A 25,465-nucleotide genomic window follows, 5' to 3' on the forward strand; every position below is an offset into this window, starting at 1 on the left:
GAAACATTATTATGTATTATATATAAGCTTTATAGATTCTGCTTCTCACTAGCAATCTAAACAGGTCCACAACAAAGATTTTCTTCTGTCTGGACTGACGGCAAAATCTTTTCTCTATAATTAGGTGTCTGCAGTCTCAGGATGCATTTCCAACGACTGCACTGACTAGATAACGACACTAAGCAGGTATTTTAGAACAGCCACAGGACTCCATCAGATTCAGTTAAGAAAATGGACAAAACGCACTAACAATTTCAGGATGCCCTTATGTATACCCAAATGATAAAACAAATAGCCCTATCCCAATCATTTTGCAGCCCGCCGACTGATCTAAACTCCGCCACTCCACAAGGAGACAACACGCTGAATACTCAGCATCGGCACGAAGGGGCTCATTCCCTCATCTCCCATGAATTCTTCAGGAAACCTAAGCACAGGCAGGTAAGGACAGCAACGCTCACCCCCCCCCCCCCTTGGAGGTGCTGCCAATTATTAGGCAAAGCACCTTTCACCGGAGACTGACTTTGCAGCCCAACGAAAGGCAGAGGCAGCTTGGAGCAGGTGGTTTACCTTTTAGGTAAACACTGTCTAATGAAAGTAAAGACTGGAAGCATATTATGGCACAGAATATCTTGCCTATTCTGCAGTTGAATTTCCCTTAGCAAAACACCCAGCAAACTCGATGTACCTTAGTGCATTATCAGGACGAGACAGTCATTTTTAAGTTATAGCTCCCTATAAACTCCTATCAGATAACTCTTTTTCCACTTTATTGAGATGTTCCTGACTCGTGTATGACAGCAGTGGCAAGAGGGTAGCAACAACCTCGCAGCCATTCCCAGCTGTAGCCACTTCCCAATGTGCTAAGACAAGTGTAAAACACTCTCCTCAGCGAGGACGGCGCGTGGAAGAGCAGATGCCTCATGGCAGGGTGTCAAGCTGACTGCTGCCTCTGACGGATAAACCTCTTGCAGGGGACAGGACCAAGGAATGTGAAATCGGGATGAGCACGAGCCTTCTCTGCTGGCTTTCGAAGGCACCACTCCAGCGTGAGGACAGCACGTGTGCCCAAAAGGCTTCTGGCTCCACTGATGAACCACAACTCCAGTCCTGGTAGGCTCTAAGTTATTGAGCTCCTGTAGGTTTATAAATGCATGCTGTGTACGCTCAACATGCGGCTAAGGAAAGGGTTTCCCCACTAGTCCCCGAAGAGAAGATTAAGGCAGTCACAGCCACAGGAAAGGCTTTGCCCAAACCCAGATGCAAGCGCATCAGAAGGTGGGCATCACTGGGCACTGCTGCCCTCAGATGATTTGTGCTCAACGATCACTGTTCTACCTGAGGAGCCTCCAGCACAGAGGAATTTACCGCAATAAAGCTGCTCTGTTAAGGCGCCATACGGCCTGCCAAACCCCAGCACATCTCTCGGCACCGGGGAGGAGCAGGACAGCACCGGCTGGGGCCCCGCACCGGCACCAACGAGGTCGTTCCCGCGCTCCAGCCCCAGGATTCACTTGAACAGAGCCGGTCTGTTTTGATGAATTATGTAGGTAATTCAGGGACATAAGCAAACATTCTGCTGAGTTCAGATTAATGGCCTCAATTCAAAGTGAATTTTATAAATGGACCTAAACCAAGTGGGACGCACGCTGTCTCGTGTGCATTTTAACACAATGCAGTCCTTAAGGCAATTTCACCGAATATCGTCAATTCCACATTTAAATGAAATTCCTGGGGAAGATCTGGAAAGAACACAGATAAATGAGGCTAAATAAACTAAATCAGGGAAAGAGCAAGAGACTTTTATTTGTAGCTCCTGAACTCTGGGAATTGGGGAATCTGGAAAGTCTCTTAGGCTGAATTATTGAGATAATAAAGCACCTGCTGAAGAGACCTCTAAATGCTATAATGAAATTATTTCATTGCCCCAGAATAATCACAAATGCAGGTTCTCTTTTGAGAGGAAAAAAAAAAAACGGAAGGGAAAGCAGGATAGATAAATGGAATGCAAATCACCCTCTCTGCTCAGAGTAAGCAAAAAAAGCCATGACATGAAAGGAGGAAGCCTTATGGTCCTACAGAGTCTGTTCCTGTTATTTACTACTGCGGGGTCACTTGAAAAGGAGTGAGAGTAAACAGGAGGCGAACTGAGAAGCACAAAAGCACCACCACGTTCAAGTATTTTGTCTAGGCTTCATTTTTTTTTTTTATCAACATCTAGACTGGAACCAGGGTTTTGCCACAAGCTTCTATGTAAACTATGACAGGTGATCCGACCCCAATCCTGACATAATTAAATGATGTCACAATTAAGCCATCTGACCCTCACTCTGACATAATTAAGCAACGTAGCAATTACAGAAGCCCTATTAGTTGCAACAGAATCATGTAATAAAAAAGTCATCTGTAATACAGGAACGGCTCCCTACTTCCAGTCTTTTGTTCCCCCATCTTTACCTTTCAAAAAGACAAGTTCTACAGAAGTCGGGGCTGTTTCATAATTTAATACTTCTGCGATCCACTACATATGAATATTTAACGCTGCTGGGAACTTCAAGAAGTCATGTTGTACTTACAATGAATGGTCAAAATTTCAATTTGTTTTATTTATGCTCTTGTTCTTAGCCACAAAAACTCTGAGAGGAGCAGAAAAGCTAGTCATTTCCCACGAACAACTGGTTTAACCTTTTGAAAACAAGCAGACAAAACATAGGAAATTTCTTTCTTAACGTTCCCACACAAACCTGCAGAACCTCGCTACATTTTCATTTACTAAAATGTAATTAATGAAGGCTTTTAAACCCTCAGAACCTTTCAAATTAATGAAAAGTCCACCCAAATAAATTAGACATGTAGTCCAAGAGCTGCAGATTTAAATTACAGTAGTTATCCTGACAGGAACCAAGAAACAGCTGTCACATACAATTATTTTTAGGGCTGCTACTAAACCATTTTCACATTATGAGCTGCCACCTCTCAGCAGCTAACAGCAGCTTCACATTTTATCATGACAAAAAATTAGAGGCACTCGGTTATCTCCTTGGGTATTACACACGCTCGTAGCGCACCGGGCGTTAAACGGAGATAAACCCCACCGCCAGGGGAGGAAGGAGCCGCGTTGCATCACCGCGGCTATGACATCACCCCAACCGCCTGGCCAATCGGGCTGCAGGGAGCACACCGGGCCCCAGGTGATTGGTTACGGGATCTCATAGGTCACAATCGCACCGTGAAGTCACCGCCGCCGCCAAGGGCAGCGGAACTGAGGGCCCCGCAGCGCCATGGCCCCGCTGGCCGGCGCGCCCCGAGGGCCACAACGCGACCACCTCCTCTTCTACGTCTCCATCAAGAAGAAGGCCAAAGCCGGCCAGGAGCCTGCCGCTGGCGCACAGCTTTCACAGCAACGCTCCAAAACCTGGAAAGCCGTGGCCAGGGAGGAGAAAGAGGAGGCTGAAGACATGGTGGAGCAGCAAGAGGCAGCGCGCCCGAGCAAGGGGAGAGCGTCGGACCCTCTAAGAGGGGTGAGGAAGAGAAGGCGAAGGAAGCCAAGGAGCAGAGGTCGCTTCAGCGCAACAAAGCAGCCGCTCCCTGCTTTCTTTCTGTTCATGGCGCAGCATCGTCCAGAGCTTCGGAAATCGAATCCACACTGGACAGCAGCAGAAACTGCCATGAAGTTAGGGAAAATATGGCATGAGCAGCCAGAAAGAGAGAAAGAGATGTACAAACAGCAGGCTGCAAGGCTGAGGGGGCAAAAACAAGCGAGAAAAGCATAAAGGTGGGGTGTGAGCCAGGAAAGGAGCTCACAGCAGAAAAAATGAGCAGGAAGCGAAGACTCTGATGGCTTGCTTAGCTGATAAGGCTGTGACCCTCTGCAATTTCACCTCGTCACTGGTGCAGCTGTAGCTCCTTGCAAAGTTTTGTGCAGTTCATCACAAGGCTTAGTAAAAATAACTGCAAACACTAGATAACCCTGATTTTTTAGACAGGGCAATAATTCAGAATTAATATAGTTGGTTCCATACTTACAGCAGTGGGAGGGTTTGGGCACCCTAGGGATGGATGTTTCCTGCTTACCCACAACGAAACTAGCAGTGAGTCTTCCCTCTCTCCTCTCCCCTCCAAACCCCAGGTTAAAACAGGCTCCTTCCATGTGGGAGGGATTCTGTCCCTCGAGCTCAGCAGGTCCTGGAGCCCGAGAGATCGTGCATGAATACTGCTGCCCCAGGGCAAACACAAGACATGCGGCTGATGCCAGGGCTCTCTGGCTGGCCACCTGCTTGGCCTGTCCACAGCACATACAGTGCGTGCCCTTGGAGGTGACGGGGTGGGTAGGACGGAGCACGCGGCTCCAGTTTTCAACCTTCAACCCTCTGAACAGCAGTATCGTTTGGAAGGGATGGCAGCTGCCACTCTGAAGACAGAAATAATCAGTAATAACCTCTGCAGGTCAGGGAGCAGAGGAAAGCCTTGGGAAGGAGCACAAATTCAGACTCAAAACCAGGACAGGTACCAGCCCCCAGTGAAGGGCTGGAGGACAGGGAGGTTTCTACTTTGACCCCAGCCTCCCCCTGGGTTCCTAACGGAACAGACACAGCTTATTTTCACAGCAGGGCCAGCGCCCATGTCTCTTCTTTAAGCAACCCAGCCCCAACTTCTTTCCTTTGGCTCAAGCAAAGGGGTGCCTAAACTCGATCCAGAAGTCTACATCAGTTATAGAAAGGCTGACAGCCCATGCTATTTATCAACTAAAGCAAGATAACCTCTTGCCCAAGCAGTGCTTGCTGACTATCTGGCTCATAAGGACATCTTTGCAAAGCCTGCACTTTGGAGAGGAGGTCAATTGCTTTCCATACTCTCTGAAGTCTTTGCTTGCTGCGTCTCAACCCCAGTGCTCTGCCAGCTTGTCTGGTCCATGAGTACAGCCTCTCTGTCCCTCTGCTCCCTGCTTATGTACTTTTCTTTTTTTAAAGGAAAAAAAACAGCAGGATAGAGGACCAGGGAAAGCATTCATTCTTAAGTGCTGTCTGGGTATATGAGGCTGCTGTTATTTTTTCCCCCACATGCCCCCTGCCCCTAGCAGCCAGTTTTTTCTGAAGTTAAAACTCCAGGCTGGAATTTGTTAAGGTTTAACCAGTCTCCTCTCAACTCATGAAGATTCACATCCAGTTCCTTCACCTAACATGCTGCACACATACATAAGGAAACAGTGAAATTGTCAAAACGCTTCCACGCTGCCCATGCTGGAGCACAGCCTCAGCATAATGCATGAGTGCTGTAGTCAAATGTTGTTTTCTTTCCTTCTATGTGCACCAAGGGAAATACTTCATCTCAGAAAATCACAAAAACTGGGCTCCGAAGATGTGTTTGTCACTTATTCCTCACACCAAATTTTCATGTTAGCACCATCTCCTACAGTACCTGGAAATGAAGTCAGCGGTCAGCAGCTCTCACTGCTGAGAAACTTAAAAACCCAGGACACGACCCTGGTATGCTATCACTGCAAATGCTGACATACCCAGTAAAAAAGTAATACTGTGCTGCGACTTGATAGCAGGGACAAGAAATATCACTTTAATGGCTCTCATGACTGCATGGCCGCTAACAGTTTAACAGGATCCATCAATTAAAATCTATTCCCAGCTGCACTGGTGATGGCCACACCAGACTGTACAGCTATTTTTGTCACATTACAAATATGAAGTGGTTAAAAAAGATGCATCAGAAAGGCCTAAGATATCACCCATCCAATTATACTTTTAAGGGAATCTTTGTCTTCCATTTCTCAGCTTGCATACTTCTTAAACAACTGGCATTCAGGCAAGATCACGCCCTGTGAAGTTGGTGCACAAGTTCCGCTCAATTTAGCTCATCACAATCTGCTTGTGAGCGATGTCTTCAAATACCTGCAGCACTGCCTCAAAACATACACTTCTTTGTAAACACACGCTCCAGTGAACTCCCAGCATGGCTATTTCTACCAGCTTCTGCAGCTGAAATGCAGTCCGAGAGGCCAAAGGACACCTCTGCCTGGCAGCCTAGAATATGCGATGAAATTCCAGTTAGCTGCGGTGGGAGAGCTGCTACTGAGAAGGAACAGGAGGGCCTGGAAAACAATGCACCTGGAGCTGGTCAAGTTTTTCCACCATTATCTGTCTTCACCCTATTGGCATATAGACTATAGATGCAAATAGATGTTAGAGCTAAGCATTACCAATGAAAAATAACACTTCTGGAGATGCCTTGCAAGGTAGCTACAGTCTTTGAAGAGCCCATGGATAACTGATGGAGAAAGGGGGGTAATGATTACTATGGCTGACATACGTATGGTATGTAGCTTGGAGTCTGGGTTAGGATCCTCCTCTGTCTTTCTACATCACAGCTAAAGCATGCATCAAAGCTCCCAGCTGAAGCCTATGGTTTCTTTCGGTACCAGAACGATACAGGCTCACTGCAAGCCTTTGCATGAAAGCTGCTGCACTTACTTTTCATGTAGTCAAAACTAATGATAATGACATTATAATGGATCTAGTAATACCATTTTTAGAGAGCTTAATGCTGCCTGTGTTGTCACTGCTAAGGGACAGATGAGTAAAGAATACTTTGTAAATTCTGCGGGAGAAGATTAGCTGGACTACTTTCCCTTCAAGCCAGCTAAATGGATTCATCCAGATAGCTGGCAGAGAGACAGGCTTTGCTTTCCCTGCTGTCTTGATGCAGTGGTTTCTAATGGGCAGAGTTTTGGAGTAGAAAAGAATAGCCAGAAGTATTCTATCTTTATCCAAAGCCTTCAGAAACCCACTTTCCTGTGCTCTGACCGGGGGGCACAACAGCTGTCACCACAGCCATAGTGGCACTCATACATGTTGGATCTCAGATACGTTATGCACCTGGGTCAGACTTCAAAGCCTGGATAAACAAACCAACCCTCAAGCTAAAATTTTACACATTTCCCCACCTTTCTGAAAAGAAAAAAAAAAATGAAAAAAGCCTGAGCACAAAAACATACACATCAGTAAGCTGACCTGAATGCTACTCTCAGGCTTCTACTGGCATTGAGAGAAGAGTATCGCTGCACATATTGCCTCTTCTGCTTGTTAAATGGGAACAACAGCACTTCATCCTGCCTCCTTCATTTAGCCTCCACTCTCCTTACAGTAGCAATTTCTTCCCATGTGTGTAGAAGACAGTCCAAGAGCTCTCCTATTACAGCAGCAGTACTAGAAACACTAGAATATTTCTGAATAGCAGATATATTTAACAGATGTTCTCTGCAGTAACGCTTCTAAGCTGTTGCTTCATCTTGTGCCTATGTAACACAGGCATGAGAAGTCCCGTTCAGAGAAGCCGACACACTGGGTGCCCCACCAGATTAGGACAAAAACCAAAACAAAGCCCACAAACAAAACACTGCCATTCTTTCTGGACGTTGCAGCAAGGAGTTGAGCCTTTCTACATGACTTGCTTGGGTTTGAGTAAGCAGATGCACCACTGAAACTCAGGCATCTCTTGGCATATTAGAAGTTATTATTAGCTCTCTGAAATGCCAGTAGGGCTAAAGGAAATATTAAAAGGGGAGCATAAAATTAAAAGGTTATAGCAAAAATCTACACCAACTAACGCACAGTTAAGTAAGCCACCGTTGGCATGTCTGTCCCCAGAGGGCTCTAAGTGATGGTCACGCAAGCCTCTGCAGCTGCAACCAGACAAGCCTGGCAGAGACCTCCCCCAAACTCAGCTTAGGCAGCAGCTGATTCCTTCTTCATGACTCAGGCTGGTATTTACACTGTACAGCCTTGTAGGAAGGGCCCTGCCATTAGTTAATTGAGATGTTACAACTTAAACGCTTACAAAAAGCGGAAACTGGAAGCGTTCTTTGCTCATTAACTGGCTGGCAAAGAACCTTTTTGTTTTAAAGAATCAATAACTTGCTTTTATTCACAGCTTGATTTTAATGTGACCAAAAAGATACCAAGTTGCTCAGAAGCTAAAAAGCTACCAGCGCTATCTGTGGTGAAGAGCGCAACAGCTTGCTTCTTTTAAGTCCATCTTGCAACAAAGCACAGACTGCGCGTTACAGAGCGCATACCCATCTGCACGGATCTGAGAGAGGCAGTACATCCTGCCACCCTTGTTAACTCTGATTTATATCACAAATCACTGCAATAACAAACTCGTCGTCTGCGTGCCTGTAGAACATTTAGCACAGGGCAGCCCTACTTCGAGGATGCTATACGCTAGGACAGCTTCATTAAGTGCTCCTCCATTTCCCTTTCTGTCCAAGGAGGTAGTGTGTTTAGCACAGATAATGCCCGCTGCCCTTGCAGTTCTTGGCGAGAGGGCATCTTCATTCCAAATTTGAGTGAAGATAATGAAACAGGTCTTCAAAGGCGTGCCACTCCCACTGAACTGCAAACCCATCTGTTTCTTTTATTTGGTAATAGCTACCAAGAAAAAACAGGTGTTATGTTATTAGAAGTGCAATTAGAACAGCAGTTTGACAGACCCAATTTTGTCTTTCCCCAAATTTATCATTTAGGTAGATAAAATAAATATCTACTTGTGCTCTTGCCAACCTCACATGACAGGTATGTTCCATCAGGCAGACAGATAGCTGAGACTTGCAATTCCCTAGGGGGTGATACTATGCATAAAATGCCACAGAATATGAACAATAGGCATAAAATATTAATTTCTTTTCCACAGGAAAAAAAAATTTCATCAGACTACCATTCAGGAGACCACAACTACCGGTTAAGATAATGTTAAATATACTTAAATCACTGCTTGACTCGCCAAAGTATGTTTTCCATCACATATTGCAAAAAAAGTTTTATGCTTCCAAGAACAGCAAGTGACAAAAGAGGATTCACAGAAGTTTAAATAAATAAATAAATAAATAGGTATCTGCTTGTGAATCTACAGGACATTGGAGAAATTACTCAACATCAACCGGAAATTAAGTGTCAGCTGCAGAGCCCCAGCGGCCACTCGTGAAGCAGGACTTGGCTGAGACAGGGATGGTAAAGGCGGTAAAGGCATCTCCTGACTGCCCGTTACTGTGCAGTAATTTATTTCCATGATCTGCCATGTTGGGTAGATCATGCAGCTGAAGATATTAATTCCTCTTCTGGGTACCTGCACGTGGAAAACCACTGCTATTAGAGGACACTATTACATGTGCATGAGGAGAACAAAACCTGCTTTGTTTTACCAAGGCTTATTTTTTTAAAAGCAGTAAAAACTCCTACAATGACCTCGTTCCTCTAGAAATCAATGAAGAGCTCGTGCTCGACTAAACCCTGGTGCTGAACACAACACAGCCTCGCATCAAACCAAACATACTAATCCTCCCTCGCTGCGTGCCAGGAGCCATATCAGCTCGCAAGGGCTTGGCATGGGCCGAGCATCGGCACCTCGGGCTGAGCCACAGGTTGGTCGCAGCAGCACAGGCAAGCCTCCTTCCAGCGAGTGTTACTCGGCATGCTTTCTGGGGAAGATTAAGAGGTCCGTAACACCTGAGCACACATTAAAGTTGCCAAGACAGCAGAATGAGAACCGTGCAAGGGCAAAACCTCCCTCTTAAGAAGTCTGGGTGGATGACCTTAACATAACCTGACAGCTTCCAACTGCAGAACTGTTGACTACTTGAAAGCACTGCCAGAATGTCACAAGCAGGTTGTACTTTTTAAATTTCATTTTCTTTTAAACCTGTCTTCTGTGTGCTTTGCTGCTACAACAGTTTTTCCTCCCCTTCCAGGTTCAATCTGCATTTCTTCTGCTCAGCCTGACTGATGTGAATTGTATCACCAGAGCTCCACGCTTGCCTATCATTACATATTTCCAAGTGTTTGATCAGATAAAAAACCCTGAAATAGATTCAGTCTGAAATTAAACACTGTAACAGCACTCACAGAAAGGCAGATCTTACGAGCCTGCCTTTTTAAGAGGAGCTGAGCATCTCCCTCGCACAAGTTCAGTGCCAGACCTGAGCCAAGGCACCTGAAGGGCTGCCGCATCGAGGGGCCTTACAAGGGAACCTTGCAGCTTTACTGTTCAAAGCAACAGTGCACGTTACCAGTTTATTAGCATTGCTGCTTACAAGTCATTTCAAAGCTTGGTGTAGTGATTATAGCTATTCAGAAGTCAAATTCACCAGGAAGTGATCAGAATTATCCATAGCTTGGAGGAACTTTCTACCCTGCCGATCAATAAAGCGCCATTAACAACCTATTCCGAGCTCCGCAGTGCTCCTAGCATTAGAGGCTTGGCACAGCCATGGTAGAGCCTGTTAAAGATCTTCTCACTCAACTGTATGAAACCTTATTTCCATATGAGTTTACTGGACATAGCTTTACAAACTGCTAACTGCAGACCCCAGAGCCTGCACACCCAAGGAAGGTTTGACGCTCTGCCAGGGGCAGGGGCAGGTCCCAGATGTGTTAGGACTACCACACACTCAGCAGTATTTTCCAGTACTATTATTGATACCTATAAACACCTTAAGACAAGGTAAGGTCCCACCAAAAATATTCAAGGAGAGCAATAAACGTTAAATTTGTAATTACAACCATAAATGACCGGTTTACATTTCTGTTAAGGAAACAGACAGCCTACAGTCACCCAAGACTTTACAACCCCAAACCAGTTGCACATAGTCTTAACAGAATGTTCTTAGGGAAAATAAAAACAAAAAACAACAACAAAAACCCAATTCCAAATCTTCTGAGCAGCAAACACATTGAGCTCGGGGGATGCAAGCAAGCATCAGGTCTCTACCAAAGCCAGCTTGCAGTCCTGCACAGACTAAGGAAGATGGTTCCTGATAATTTGGCATAAAAAGCAAAATAGTTACTTCTTTGGCAACTTACTAGAATCAGAACTTGCACAAGAAGAGGAAAAGCGCCAAAAGCAAAGTGAGCATTGGCATCACAACACATACAGAATAGATTATTTTGTCCCTTTGGACTTAATTAGTTCAAATTTACAAAGAATGACACCCATAAAGATGTTAAACATTAACAAAACTTCTGTTAACTTGCATCAAAATTACGTCTAATTGCAAGCTGTTTTATACACGTTCCAGGGTTGCGAAGTTTAATGAGTATTTTATTCTCTCCTCAAGACCTCTACTATATGAATTCCGTGCTAGAAAACCCTAGTTCCTTAAAAGGTTTAAGACAAAAATTAAAAATGAAATCTACGATATTGTCCTCTAATGAAGACATCCTCCTACTTTTGAGTTGTTCTTTTGTTTGTTTGTTTTTTGTTGTTTTTTTTTTTTTTCTCCTGTGGAGCAATGGGGACAGATATTGAGCAGCAATACACAGACCCTACTGCTTAAATATTTCCTGTTTTAAAACTCAGTTTACTTTTAGAGAGAAAACAATAATATAGAAGCTTATGAGCTTTTTCCTTTTTAAACTGAAGATGGGGCTCAAATCAGAGAGTGGGTTAAACCTGGGTTTAAAAGACCGAAAGATTTTTTTTTACGAGGAGCTTTGCTCTACCTGCAACAACCACGCGCACCACGCAAAGCAGACAGAGCTGCCCAAGCTTTTCAGGCCAGATGTTCTTACAATCAGGAACCGCTTCCCACACCAAGTACAGCCCAGCAACCATGAAAAGGAACCAGTCAGCCCTTTAAAATACCTGTGTTTGCGCTGGGACGAGACACATGAAATAAAACACCGGAACTTTGAGCTCTCCCATCCCAGCAGCACATTTTGAGCACAGGGTACCGCTCCAGGATCGATGGTGGTAACTTATGCTGTTACATTACAAAGTGAACAACCTTATTTCAAAACTCCTTCATGCCAGCTTCCAGCCTGAAGCACTTTTATTTTTTCCCTTTTAAGAACAGCTGACTTATCAAAAGCAGGTTTTTCTAACAGAAAACCACAAGCTAAGCCACATTATTATAATTGAAGCAATTAATTACTTTTATGCCTCTCTTTTTAAGAGATCTTTAATGCAGGTAATTCTGACTAAGAGCTCGTTTCAACTGCTCCATCATTTAAAGGACGATTATAAAAATTAATTTATAAAGCGCAGAACGAAGACAAAGGGGAAAAAGGAAAGCGAGGACAGATGGGCATCTCCCCGAGCTCTGATCGGGAAGCGTCAAACCATCGCCTCCACCTTAAAAGTGTGTTGAAGGCAGATCAAGTTTTCAGGTCGCTGGTGGAAAATAAAGCAGCCCTGCTTGCAGTGTGCTGGCACGAAGCGGCCACGGCTCAGCACCACACACACAGAGCTGTCCCGGTCAGTGACCGAGCCCTGGTGGCTGTCCGTGCCCCGTGGGCTCTCAGGACTTTTCTCCCGCAGCCACCTGGCCCTGCCCTCAGCACAGAATTCAAAAGGGACTGGAAAAAACACATATAATAAATGAAGCTTGAGCTGATTTAAATGGGAATGAACTTATTTGTGTTAATTACACTGCAACGCAATGGCAGGGAGGCAGCTAATCACATTTTGTCTTTTTCAACTTGTACAAGGCAGCAATTGCCCTCTATGCAAAACCACATTGGTATAACACCGTAATGGGTCTGGTTTTCCAGAGACTTGGAAAATTCCAGCTTACTGCGGCCAGGAATACAGTCATTACGTGTTAGCTGTTGACAACATTTTGCCTATTACTAATGCTCTGATATTTACTGATGTCCTGGCATCTTCCTGATCTCTGCTATAAATCCAGCCACAAAAGAGGTCCCTGCAAGGAAGAATCAAAACATCCATGTTGTAAAACAGCCAAGACTGTCAAAAACAAACTCAGCGTGAGCTAAAGAGATCATGACCTGCCATGACAAAAGAAAATGCCACCAAGGGGAAGAAGCAAAATACAATCGCCACATGAACCCAAAGCACATTATTTCCTTCCACCATCCGGGCTTTGAGAAGACTGATTAGATCTTAGCGTACAAAGCATCAGAGACATTAAGAGCAAAGATATTTATATGAAGTGTCTGCTTTTAATAACTAATATTACTAGACTTGCAGTCTATCCTTGAATCAAGAAGCGTGAGACGTATCTGTGCCAAGATCCATCAGCGGCACCATCTCCCCGAGCAGGAAGAAACACACTGGATTTTTAAAGGCAGAGAAACAGAGATGCCAAGGTGAAAGAAAACTCGCAGAATTCACTGTTTTGCTCCTACGTCCCATAACAGAAGCCGCTCACGTTTCTGCCTGTCAGCTCACTGAGCTCAGAGCCAGGTTTTGGACCAGCTCACCAGGGAAGCCCCAAGCCCTTCAAAAGTACGTCTCGCCCCAAGAATGCAGAACTCAGGCTTACACTAAGATTTCAGACAGCGCTTCGCTGGGTGATACCGTATTAACCAATTCTGAACTGCTATTAGACCTTTCACTTTAATACTTAGTTTGCAACTCCCTCTCCGCTTAAGAATTCAGGAGTCCCCCTGTGAATAGCTCACTTTCAGAAACATCGCACAGATCTGGAATAGAAAACAGCCTGCGCGCTCTCCTGCTTATCCCATCCATTATTGATCCTTGCCAGGGCATCTTTATCTATTTTTTAAAGCAGCAGCAGCTCAGGCCTGCAATAAGCAAACAACAGGAACAGAAGTCAATTTTTTCCGCTGCAGGTGAAAATTTGTTACTCAACGACAAAAGGCCTCCAAGGCCTCTACTACAGCTATTACGTTACAGATATTTGGCTATGGTAAAAATGTAAATATATATATATATACGTACACACATATATATTTTTGTATTCCACTGAATTTTTCAAGATGTATTATAGATATGTCAAGTTATAAATAGACATAACTTGACAAATACAATGGGCTAGCTCTGAAAACACACTTTGTAATATTTAACGTGAATAGACCTTCCATTTCTGTGGCTGCAGCACTGGCTGTGGCAACGCTTCATTTAACCTCTCCTATCGAGAGCAGCTGTAACAGAAAGTGTTAGTGTTTCTCTAGTCTTCAAAATGCTGACATTTTCTTCCACTGTCTTCACATCTGCTCTCCATCTCAGAGGCTCTGTCCCTAGGGATGCGTGGTGATGGTGAGGGGTGGTGGAGCTCTCCCTGTGCGAAGACCAGACCAGAAGCTTCCGCTAAATTAAAGCTCCTTGCTGCTTCTGCGCACAGGGAGAGCTGGACCAGATGGCCTCCTGAAGTCCCCTCCAACCTCAACCATTCTGTGAACTAGTATCAGCCTTAGAAGAACCTCAAAACCTTTTGCGATCAACAGTAATATATTTAAACCTTGTGCTAGCCAAATGTTCTATCATCCTAGGTGAAAGAGAGAACAGACCCTGCACCTAAAACCCAAAAGGCAGCAAGATGCTGTTGTGCTGGCTCTAGAATAATCAACGGAGAAAGTCCCCTACCTTAGAAATAAAAACAACGAGAGGAGAAACCCAGAAGTAAAATGATCTGACACGCTCACAACAGGTTAGAGCCAAGTTCAGTTCTGAAACCTATCTGGTATCTTATCTCATAAACCTGCAGTTTACAAACCCAAATCTCAGCTGCAAATAGGGCAAGGTTGGACTAAAGGGCCCGAATGTACAAGCAGAGGAGACAAAGTTGTGGTGATAAGTGATTTGCCACCATGACACAGTAACAGAAATAAATCCCAATGCACAAGAGCATCTTTCCTCCCCAGCCTGGCACTTGGTTTGCTGCCAACTTGCTACTTAGTGAGATACTGCTCCAGCTCCCAGCGGCAGGCTGACCTCAGAGCGCCTGCTACCAGGAGCATGCCAGGACCTCTCACGCAATCTGTGTTGATTTTTCTTGACTCTGGAAGGTGACGACCTGACACCTGTATCTTGCTAGAGGCCTACACCGGCTAAGGGGCACACATACTTCACCACGTCACCCCCAGCAGCAAACCTCTCCTAAAGAGGACTCTAGGAGTTCTTCCCTGTATTTCATGCATTTCTGTATTTCCAGAGACAAGCGGAAAGATCAGGCTGGACAGATGTGTGTGACCTCAGAATTTCCAACATAAAAATCAATTACTTCTCCACAGCTTGAGCTTATGGAAAACCACCAAAAACAATTCTTCCCCAACTTCAATGAATTAACATACAATGCAAATTAAAGGGAGATGAGCTTAATCACAGTACGTGGGATACATTACCATCAAATATCCAAAATCAATTTAAGGAGTAATATGAATTAAGCACCAAAATGAATCTGTATCATTGTGAATTTCACTTAAAGCACGTGACAAAAAGCTACAGAAACTGAATATGTGAATGAGTTTGTGATTTCCTAGGAGAAGCAGCTGCAGAGAACCTAGGGAAGAAAAACCAGAAGGCAAAGATAATTTAAAATATATTTTGTGAAACAGGTGACATTTGAAAACAAAGTACTTACATTCTTTAATACAACTTGTAAATATATGAAAGCTTCTGTGAACAGGTCCACAAAGAAACTGCGGAAGAAAGATCCTTTGAAAGTAGTGGAACAGCTGCAGAGGTGTCTCTGCTCTTTCACTTTGAAGTTGTAGATAAGGGCAGGCAGTGTAAAACATGACTTATCAGCTCTGGCAGACACATTTTGACGTTCAAATCCAATTCCCTCACCATGGTGCATTTCTCTGCAAAGGGAGACCCCTCTGCATATGCACACCTTCAGCCGGCTTAAACAACAGCGGTGGAACCTTGCACAGAAAGGGACACAAATTGGCTTCTGATGAAGAAAAAAGTGAGCCAAAAATCACACAAACAGGGCCCCACCACCGGCCCCCAACAAAGAGTAACACAGAAGCATCTCCTGGAAGCACCACGAGGCAGAGCCAGCCATCTGTCCTACCAGCCAAATGCTTGCTTAAACTGGGAACGCTCAATGTCCCACCACAGCAGAGGAGATCTGGTGTTCTAAAAAGATGCCCAACCATTTACAGCCTGTGACATCATCTGCACTTCGGTAAAGCGCCCTGTCTCCGCCCAATAAAGGTATTATTCACCAGTTTGCAACCTTTGTGGTCATTTACATGTTGGCTTACATCCGGGAGGTACTCTTGCAATTGCTACTGTATTTCTATGATTCTGTGATTCCCTAGCTTTCAGCCAGCTGCGTTAAACTAACTTGCATGAGCCCCCTCTTTCCAGTACCTCTCCTCAGCTTGCAGTTGAGTGTTTTTGCAAACAAACCTCTCTTTTCCCCCAACACGTGTTCACATCCTGGACAGAAATGGCAAAATATTAATTTCTTCATGTTTAGGAACCTTCACAGATTTTTCCACTCTGCACCTTATCCCTTCAGGTGCAGTCCACAGAGCAGCCTTTGCACAGGGCTCGCTCTCAGCCTCAGAGGGGACCAAACAAAGGTCAATTTAGGATAAAAAAGACAATTAAGAGATAATTAGTGTAATTTTCAGCCTAAAAGCATCTTCTTCCTTGGTTTAAATAGCTAGCTTGAATATTCATGGAATGCTCTCTAGCACTACTATCTAGCAAATAGAATTAATCATATTAATGCATGGGAAAATAGGATTAGCTAGAGAGGGGTATATGAAATCTAATCATGTCTTATTGAATGAAAAATTAGTGGGAGAGGTCATGAGGCCCTTTCCTTGTAGTTTGTCACAAAAGTCGCTCTCCCTGCCATGCTCGGGGCAGAAGAGCTGCTCAGAGCACTCACCTCCCCAGAGGACAGGCAGCAAGGAGCAGCAGGAGCGGCTGGGTCCGCATTCAGCCCCATGGCAGCTTCAGGAAGGTGTTGCACAAATGGGTAACCAAGTCCTTGCTGATGAGAGCTACCACAGCCTGCGTGTTATTTTTATCGGCTCAGCTGCTGTCTAAATCCTCCTTTCCTTACCAGCAATGTATGCTAAATTACAGAACCTCTTTAAATACCATCTTACCCTGAGCAGCTTCCTTCCAGAATTTCCCATTCAGTTATTCCTGCACTGCAACAGGCAGGGCGGCTTTAGGACAAGGTGCAATGTTACTCCATGAAACATGAAAAATGAAACTACTTTGTTACAAAGCGTTATCAATCCTTCAACTTCACTTAAAAACAGCAATCAAGAGGATCGCAAATCATTTGCGCCCACCAGGGACGCAATCAGCTCTACCTCTCAGCTACCACCAGGAAACAAGTGCTCCCAATGCTGCGCCATCAGGGAGAAATCAGATCACCGACCTACAACGCTCCTGCTCTCCCTACGGCAGGTTCATAGTAAGACAAGGACCAAAGTGAGGTACAGGAAGCTGCAAGACCTGGGCCAGCCCAGCGAGCTGATGCTCGCAACACCAGAGGCAGCGAGGGGCCGCCAGCAGCAGCCTCAGCAGGGAGAGCTGCAGGCGTTCCAGACGCTGGCTGCGTGAGCGGGGCTGGTCTGCGGTTTCTTTATGGGCTTTTGTGCGCTTCTCCAAAATGTTATCTCCAGAGATTGCACGTTCTAAGAGACAGGGGGTTTTTGCAAGAAAACTATTTCCCACTGAAACAATGTTTTAGATAGGACAGCTTTAAAGCCTTCACAGAATTAACTTCTAATTAAAAGCACCATGAATTCTTTAACAGAAAAAGAATTAACCATACCAGTCAAATAAGGCAATCTATTTCCAGATCCTGATGAAGATGTAACTGACATTTAAACAGGGACTTTAAAAAGCCACTTCATACACTTTTTTTTTTCACTCATTCCCACTCCTGTGGAAAACATTACCATGGAAGATGAGCAGCTGAGTATTACAGATAAAGCATCCGTTTTTAACTGCCTATTACAACAAGGAAGCTCAATTCACTGCACAGGAAAAGAAAACTTTCACACTTGCATTATCTAGGCTTTAACTAGAAATAAGTTATTTCAAGAAAACTGTCTTCAATTCTTCAGCCTCAAGCATGCACGAGGGCAGGATACTGCTTGTCAACTTGCAAATAAAAGCAATTACCGACTGGAAAAAATCAAAAAGGAAGTGGCAACTGCGAGATCCCAATCGTTCTGAAGCAGCCATCAGACAATCTGTTCTCCAGAATCCCCGCGAAGAGAGGCAGCTGCCAGGGCGCAGGCGGGGGGGGCGCGTGGAGAGGGCCGGTTCTCAGCTCCCCAGCGCTGGGCAGCTCCGCTCCGTACCGCAGCGCCTGCTCCCCTCCTGCAGGCACTGCCCCGGTTCCCGTGCTGGTGGCCGCAGCATTGCCAGGAGAAGCAACAGATGCAGACCCCACGCTCCAGAGCTGCGGCATGCTGGCAGAAGGAACGCGCTGTAGTAAGTGACAATACACCGGGGCCCAATTCACGAGTCCTTTGGAGCCAAAGCCTCTCCCCGTTGATTTCAGTAGATGTTGGCTGAGGCCTGAGATGAAAATTCATGCTGAAAGCTCTGAGGCAGCTATCTAAGGATCAGAAGCTGCTTTGATATAAAGAAAATAGGTTGGTTCATTAGAAGCACATACAGAGAACAGTTTTTACCAACTAACATAATCATCATCTGAAACAGTGACCTTCAAGAACAGGCACTCTAATTTCTTACCGGTAGAGTACAAGATGTGCAAATAAATGAGCCTGGCTAGCGGTACGAGACACCTGGCATCAAGAGGGAAGCTCAAAGCAGACCTCACATAGGAGATCTTTAATGACTATTAGAAGCAGATAGACAAGGGTGGTGGGGAGGGAAGGGTCAACTGCAGATAATGACAAGAAATAAAGCCAGCAATAGTCAAGAGGAGCTGCTAAAACATCAGGGATATTCCTCTAGTCATTCCTCCCTTGAAGTCAACTCTGCAGATACGTAGCATCACGAGAGACACTCTGCAATGCTTTTCCAGAAGACAGGGTTTAGTGGTGGCCCTGGTAATGAAAAAAATGTTTCCCAGGGGAAATGACAAGGTAAGGTTCAGAGAATGGAAGGGCAATAGAGGGGCAACATGACAGATGATGCAACCCCCCTAAAATTAGACTTCTGTTTAATAAAAGAGCAATAAAGTCAAGAGGAGGATCACAGCGATGAAAGATAGCATAGACCAAGGCTCTGCATGAACGCAGCGATTCAGCATGTGCTTGTGTCCTCCTGGAACAAATATACAAGTGAGGCAACCAAGGAGAATGCAGTTTTGAAAGAACAATGAAATCACTGATTAAAAAAATAAAACTGAGTAGGTGGTATCTGCGAATTGTCAGACTCATTTCTTTTTCTTCTTAAACATTTGAATTTTCAAACACGTAGCCACATTCAGTAAGAGTTCAGAAATAGAGAGGCATAATTAAGCTCAAGAGGGAAATGCACCATGGTGGACTGTAATTGAGAAGGGCCAGCCCAGCCCTGATTGCCCAGAAGAAAAGGATGAGCAACCATAGCAGTTTCCATTCCCAAGTTACGGTGTGATTTCTATAGGTTGGGCTAAGCAGGCTCAAAACTTGGGAGCGAAAACCAGGACCCGGGGCAAACGAAGCAGTAATTTAGAAACAAATTGGTTTCCCAGGTCAACAAGCAACTTCTCAGCGTGATACTAGGAGGTGCTCTGCCAGGTAAGGCTCTGTTTCAGCCAAGCTCATACAAAACGATGAAGTAAAATAAGGTTAGAGGCCAAGGGGGTTGCAGGCAGGAGGTAACTGCTGCACTAGGAGCTGACACAAGGCTAGGTTCCCACCTCTCCCATACCATCATTCCTTTGATCCGAAAGGCACCGCACCACGACCTGGCAGCAGGCACTGAGCACCCTTCCCAGCTACAGCCCAGGCCCTCCTACCAGCTGGGACTCTCAGCCTACCAAATACAGTCGTCAAATGCAACACCGCTACAAAACATATGAAAAGCTTCTTTATTAAAGAAGTTGTCTACATCTCAAAGTAGATTTCCCATCTGAAGATTAGAAACATCTAATGAACCTTCAAAACATGCCAGACAGACTGTCATACTCAGACAAATGAGATACTCGTTAGTTTCGTCTCATGGAACTAATTCATTTGGCAGGAGCAGAGGTTTCTAAGTAGTTTCATCAGTGGAACAAATAGCCGTGGAGTGCCAAATAACACCGCTTTGGGGTGGAAAGGGCATCACTAGCTGCCTACCTGGTCAGCAGACAGGCTGGAGCTTACAGTGTCTCCCTTCTGCTTCTTCCCACTTAATGACTACAGCAAAAGGGAAGCTCTTGATAGCAAACGTTAGAATGTTTGTGTATTTCTACAACTTCCAGAATCCCTAGCCTAGAAGTGTTGTGCATGGCTCCACGCAGCCCGAGAACAAGGCTCCACCTTTTGTCTATCTTGCTGGCTTCAGCTGTATTGGAATAACTGCCCAGACCTCCTTTGCTATATACTTGATCTCAATATGTATGCATGTTTACATGAACCGAAGTCGGATTATTAGTCATTTCCTACACCGCCACCCCTTCGAAGGCAATAGCAGCCCAACACTTTAACACCACCCAGCAGGATGCTTGCCAGTGAGCGAAGCTTTGAGGCAGGTACCACGAAACCTCCGCAACCAGCAGAGGAATTTCACTCATCCTTTCGTGTCTCTCAGCTAGTACAAAAACGAGGGGGAGAAGAGAACCCCAGTCTTGAAAAGGAGACAAAACCTGGGGACGGTGACAGGAGGAAGCCCCCCACAGGCCACCCAGCTCTCCTGACAGCCCGCGCTGGCAGAGCCAGCCCTCCTCCCCAGCCCGCCAGGCCCAGTGCCGTCCTCTCTCACCTGACGGGCCCTTTTTCACACCGCTACTTTCTTCCCCTCCTGCTCTCTGCTCAGTACAATTTTATTTCTCACCTGTCAAAATCCAGGCCCAAGGTCCCATGACAGAAGCTGCAATAGCTGTTATTAATAAAATTACACGTTTACAGCTCTTATATGTCTCAAATAGCTGTTGCTCCGCTTGACACAAGAATACTTAGACCCACAAAGCCCTTTCCTTTTCAAGGCCCATGGAGGGAGGAACCCGTGTCCGAGAGGTCAGGGCCCGAAGGAGTACCAGGACCCCAACCATGGGACCGCTGACAGCAGGGACAACGGAACCTGGCTCCTCAGGGAGCACCACAGCATCTGTCTTTGGAGAGGAGAGGGTGAATGACAGCACAGGACAGTCGTGGTAAGAGCAGGCCACAGGAAGCCCAACGTGCTGAGCTAGCACTCCTGTAAATACCATCATTAGCCCGTAGCTTGAAAATAGATATGAATTATACCCAAGATGAAATTTAATTTTGTTTATTTGTGTACATCTCTGGACCCGATTAAAACTATTTATAATGCTTAGGAAATGAAATATTTAGCTGCAAGATACTTCAATAGAATGGCTTGTTCGGCTGCAAGTCTATCTGCTGTATTACCAGTAATTAAAACTAGGTCTTCATAGAGGGAGGAAAAAAGGTTTTCAGCTATATTTTCAAGCTGAATTGTATCAACATGTTTAAAGACGAGATATGAGCTCAATTTATTCCCCCTATGGGCAAAAATTATTAAAAATGGGAAAAATGAGTCATCTGAATTTAATTATCAGGCTCTGAGATGTGAAGGCCAGCTTTGAAAAATGAAATTTAAAATAAGACACTTTGTAATTCTGCTTATGGGACTGAAAAGTTTACTCCAAGAATACTAAATCAGGTCCCTTTGAATTCACTGCTGTGTTTATCTTGCCTGTGTGTATTTCACGATGCTATAAAAATGCAGGATGATTCTTGAAAAGTAGGAGCAGCTTCACCTACAAGCCCTGGATGAAGCCCATGTTTGTGTGACCTGTTTCACTCATTAATGCCCTGCATCTCGCCTGGCCTGCTCCACCAGCTAATTCGAACAAGAGTCCACTGCTGTTACAGCTCAGGGTTCATCCAGCTCCCTGGGAGAATGCATTTGAAGAAAGGTGATCATTAAAGATGCAGCACGTTGGTGCTTGTGGTGGAGGCAAGGGAATGCATGCAACAAGGCCCCAAAGCTGATGTTTGTAAAATTTACTCCTGTAAAATAGTTTCCAATTCTCATTTTTAGAAGAGGTGGTAGTTTTTTTTGTTTGTTTGTTTAGTTCCCCCCCCACACACACACACTATTGAAATTCAAAGGGCTTAATTTTCTAAGACACGTTTGCAGTTTTTAAATTTCTACCACTGTATATTTATGGGTAGTTTATTAATTTTTTCCAGCAGGTTCCCTCTGACAGGCATTGTTTCATTTTTGATATGACAAGACACAGTGCTGCACTGGCAACACCTCCAGGCTGAATAATGTTTCTTAACTAGTTACATACATCTTTACCACATACCACAGATGACTGATCCTCCCTGCAGTACATAATGGCTAAAAAGTAATGGTGCCCAGAAACATTAATGCATGCTAATAAAAACATTTTTTTTCCCCCTCATGAAACACCAACATCTCATTTTCAAAGGGGTCCTGGGAACAGTAAAGAGTGAGTACATAGTAAATGGCAAGTTCCCTCACATTCAAATCCTATTCCTCCATAATTGTCAGGCGAGTATAAATTATTGAAATGAATGCTATTTGTGGTAGTGACAGAATCTTCATAAATAATCGTAATTTAACTTCCTGCTGATAATCCCAGGCAACACCTAATTATTTCAAATGCTTAAGTCTCCCCTTCTAGAGGGGTGCTGGGTTTAAGATTACTCTCTTCCATTTTGCTCTTCGTTAGGACTTTTAACTGTTGGCTGCAGCCACAGTGCAGAAGACGGTAGTGTCCGGAAAAACTAGAGGCAGAGGTGTCCTTTGCTAAGCAACAGAAGCAACGTGCCAAATTCCCTCTGTGAGCCCTCACTTCAGATTTCATAGCACTGATCATTTGGACAGCCCTTGTATATTGGAAAAAAAAAAATCACTGCAGCATTTATTATACATAAAAGCAGTATTTCTGAAAGCAACGTTCAAGCCAACTTAATGGTATGCAAGGGGTATTGAAATTCCACACACAGACTCATGTCTCAAGAACCAACTGATCTGCAGAAACATTTGCCACAGGTTCATTAACAGTAAAGTTAACTTGTCAGCAGCATATTTAGCAATAATCAGAGAACAATTCAGTAAAAACAAGATTGGAGCATGGCAATGTTTAAAGTAGGGTTTCTTGGGTGTGGATTTTGTGGTGCCCTTTTTAAAATTAATTTCTTATGTCATTTAACCAGCTACACTGTGAAATCTTGCTGCAGAGAATGATTTAAAGCAGAAAATAGTCGACAAAGTTTACCAAGCAAATTGAAGGCATCCTCATGAGTTTCATCAGAAGGCAGCGGCTAAAACCTGTAACTGGGAATCACCTCCATTCAAGCACAAACTCAGAACATCCTATCAAAGTTTGGATCTCTGCATACTAAAAAGAAGGTGCTACTGTATGACAATACAGACAACAACGAAGTATGACCAGAAACCTACCAGAGTGAAGATCCCTCTGTTCCAGCAACTTCTAAAACATCATATCCATCTTCCAGTTGAAAATCCATGAAAACCAGGGCAATAGTGTCTCCAGGTTCAGCGAGAATAGTCCACGTGCAGTCTGCGTTATTGCCGTACTCCAAAGGAAAATGAGGGCTTGAGATAATTCCGCTCTGTCCCCTTAAAGTCCCTCCGCAAGCATCATCAGCTGGAAACAGAGAATGCAAGTTATAAGATTTTGCTGAAACGCAAAGCACTATGTCAAAAAAAGAAAAAAGCCCAAAGCAAACCTTTGAAAGCACCAGTGTTTTTGTAGTGGGTTAGGACCTCTATTTGCTTGTTTGGAATATTATTTGTACACTACACCCTGAATAAAAGAAAGCTGATTGATAACATCCTGTCTCTTCCCACTGTTTGGTTATTTTTGTTCTTTCTGAAATTTCAAGCAGCAACATTGATTGGTATGAAACAATGGTCAAATGGGATGGCAAAAAAATGGCAGAAGTCAAACAAGCAGCAGCCTACAAAGCCTAGCATCATAACAGCAGAAATTGGCATGGACTGGAAACATCTAAACCAACTCCGAAAGCTTTGGATCCTTACTGAGCAGTGCTCGAGTGGGTCCTGGAGGACCAGACTGTGCAGGATAAACCTCACACTTGTTTGCTGATTTGCACACCACCACTGCTTTGGGGAACAATACAGCATTCTCCAGAACAGCAACTTTGCACAGCATTTTTCAAGGGCAAGGGCAGCACTCAAGCTTGCTGTAAGATGACTATCTCAACTGATCAAAAGCCTATTTAAAAATGTTTTCCATGTAACTGATAAAATTCTGGATATTACCCATGTAACAAATACTTCACAGGTTGATAAGAAAATCTTTGCACTGAAAATTTAGATTCATCTTTTTCGAGTGGATGTTGGAGAAGCACTTTTTTTTTTTTTTTTTTTTAAACTAAACAGCATTAAAAGACAAAGATGTTGAGGGATGCAAAATCCCATTAGGCCAGCCAGTCTATCTCCTTGCAAGTGCCAGCTTATTCCCCACCATATACTTACTGGTGATTTGTTGAGTCTAATTTTAAACACCCCAAGTGACAGAGCTTCTACCACTTCCCAGGGGAAGCAGTTCTCAGCCTAACACGACTCACTGCCAGGACACTATTTCCTCATATGCTGTTGCCTAAGTTTTTTTGTTCCATCCCTTATTCCTAACTGGGCTCCTAGGAGGTATTTTGTGCAGCTTTCCTCCCATCCACGTAGCTGGCAAAGCAGGAAGAAAACCACCAAGAACTCAAAGACTGAGAAGAAGGGTTTCACAGACATGAAAGCTTTTCTATCACAGCAGGGAGGTGGTTTTAAAGAGTTTCCAGCTCAACTCACATACATATCAGCACCTTCATCAGCAACAGAAACATCCCCAGGGGATGGGGCAACAGGACTTGAGAGTACAAGCACTGTATTTAATAGAAATGTAATAGAAAGGAGTAGAATATCCCCCACACCTTCCTTACGTGTCTTGGTTTCTGTTTTCTTGAGGAAATGGATATTGCTACCAAAATCAGAGTGCTAAAGACTGAACCATTTGTTCAGAAACCAAGCAGTGACATTCCCTGTTTACATACTGACGTCGTTTGCTGCAGGTTCTTTCATTTTGACAACCTAAATTTCATCAACAGGAGCTATTAGAGCAATTAAAGGAGGGGGATCTAAAGAAAACATGGGCATGAAGATAAAGGAAACCAAGAATTAATTTGACTAGTATCAGGGCAGCTCCCTGCTCTCCCACCTACAGCATCAGCCTGGAGTTTATTTGGAACATTGCTAGGAAAAGCCTGTTAACCTTACAACACGCATTACAGAGCAGCGTTTCAATGCTTTAGTCAAGGAGCTTGGGGCTTTACAGTATAAACACTTCTTTTTATTACCAACTATTAAAAAACCCTTCCAAACTGCAATTTAATACAGGTGAGAATGTGTGTGTGAAACGCAACGGGACATCAGCACCTGAGGAAAGGGCAGAAATCTGCTCAGGGGGATCGCCCAGCAGTGAGACCTTTCCAGCCTTGTGGCACCAGCGGGCTCTGTCAGCAGGGCTGGAACCTGCAGCCTCCACCTCCTGTAACTTGAAAGGCAACGTGAAACAAACCTCCCATACATGCCA

General features: G+C 44.4%; 1 protein-coding gene across 1 annotated transcript in view; it reads right to left on the bottom strand.

Annotated features, from left to right (window-relative positions):
- The window catches only part of CSMD2 (CUB and Sushi multiple domains 2), a 290,461-nt gene that overhangs the window by 186,536 nt on the left and 78,460 nt on the right, over nt 1–25,465 (bottom strand). The window contains exon 5 of the mRNA XM_035562044.1: nt 23,299–23,506. Within this exon, the coding sequence (XP_035417937.1) occupies nt 23,299–23,506 (208 nt within the window). The remainder of the gene's footprint in view (nt 1–23,298; nt 23,507–25,465) is intronic.

Source organism: Cygnus atratus, chromosome 23, assembly GCF_013377495.2.
Source record: "Cygnus atratus isolate AKBS03 ecotype Queensland, Australia chromosome 23, CAtr_DNAZoo_HiC_assembly, whole genome shotgun sequence".
Classification (NCBI taxonomy): domain Eukaryota; kingdom Metazoa; phylum Chordata; class Aves; order Anseriformes; family Anatidae; genus Cygnus; species Cygnus atratus.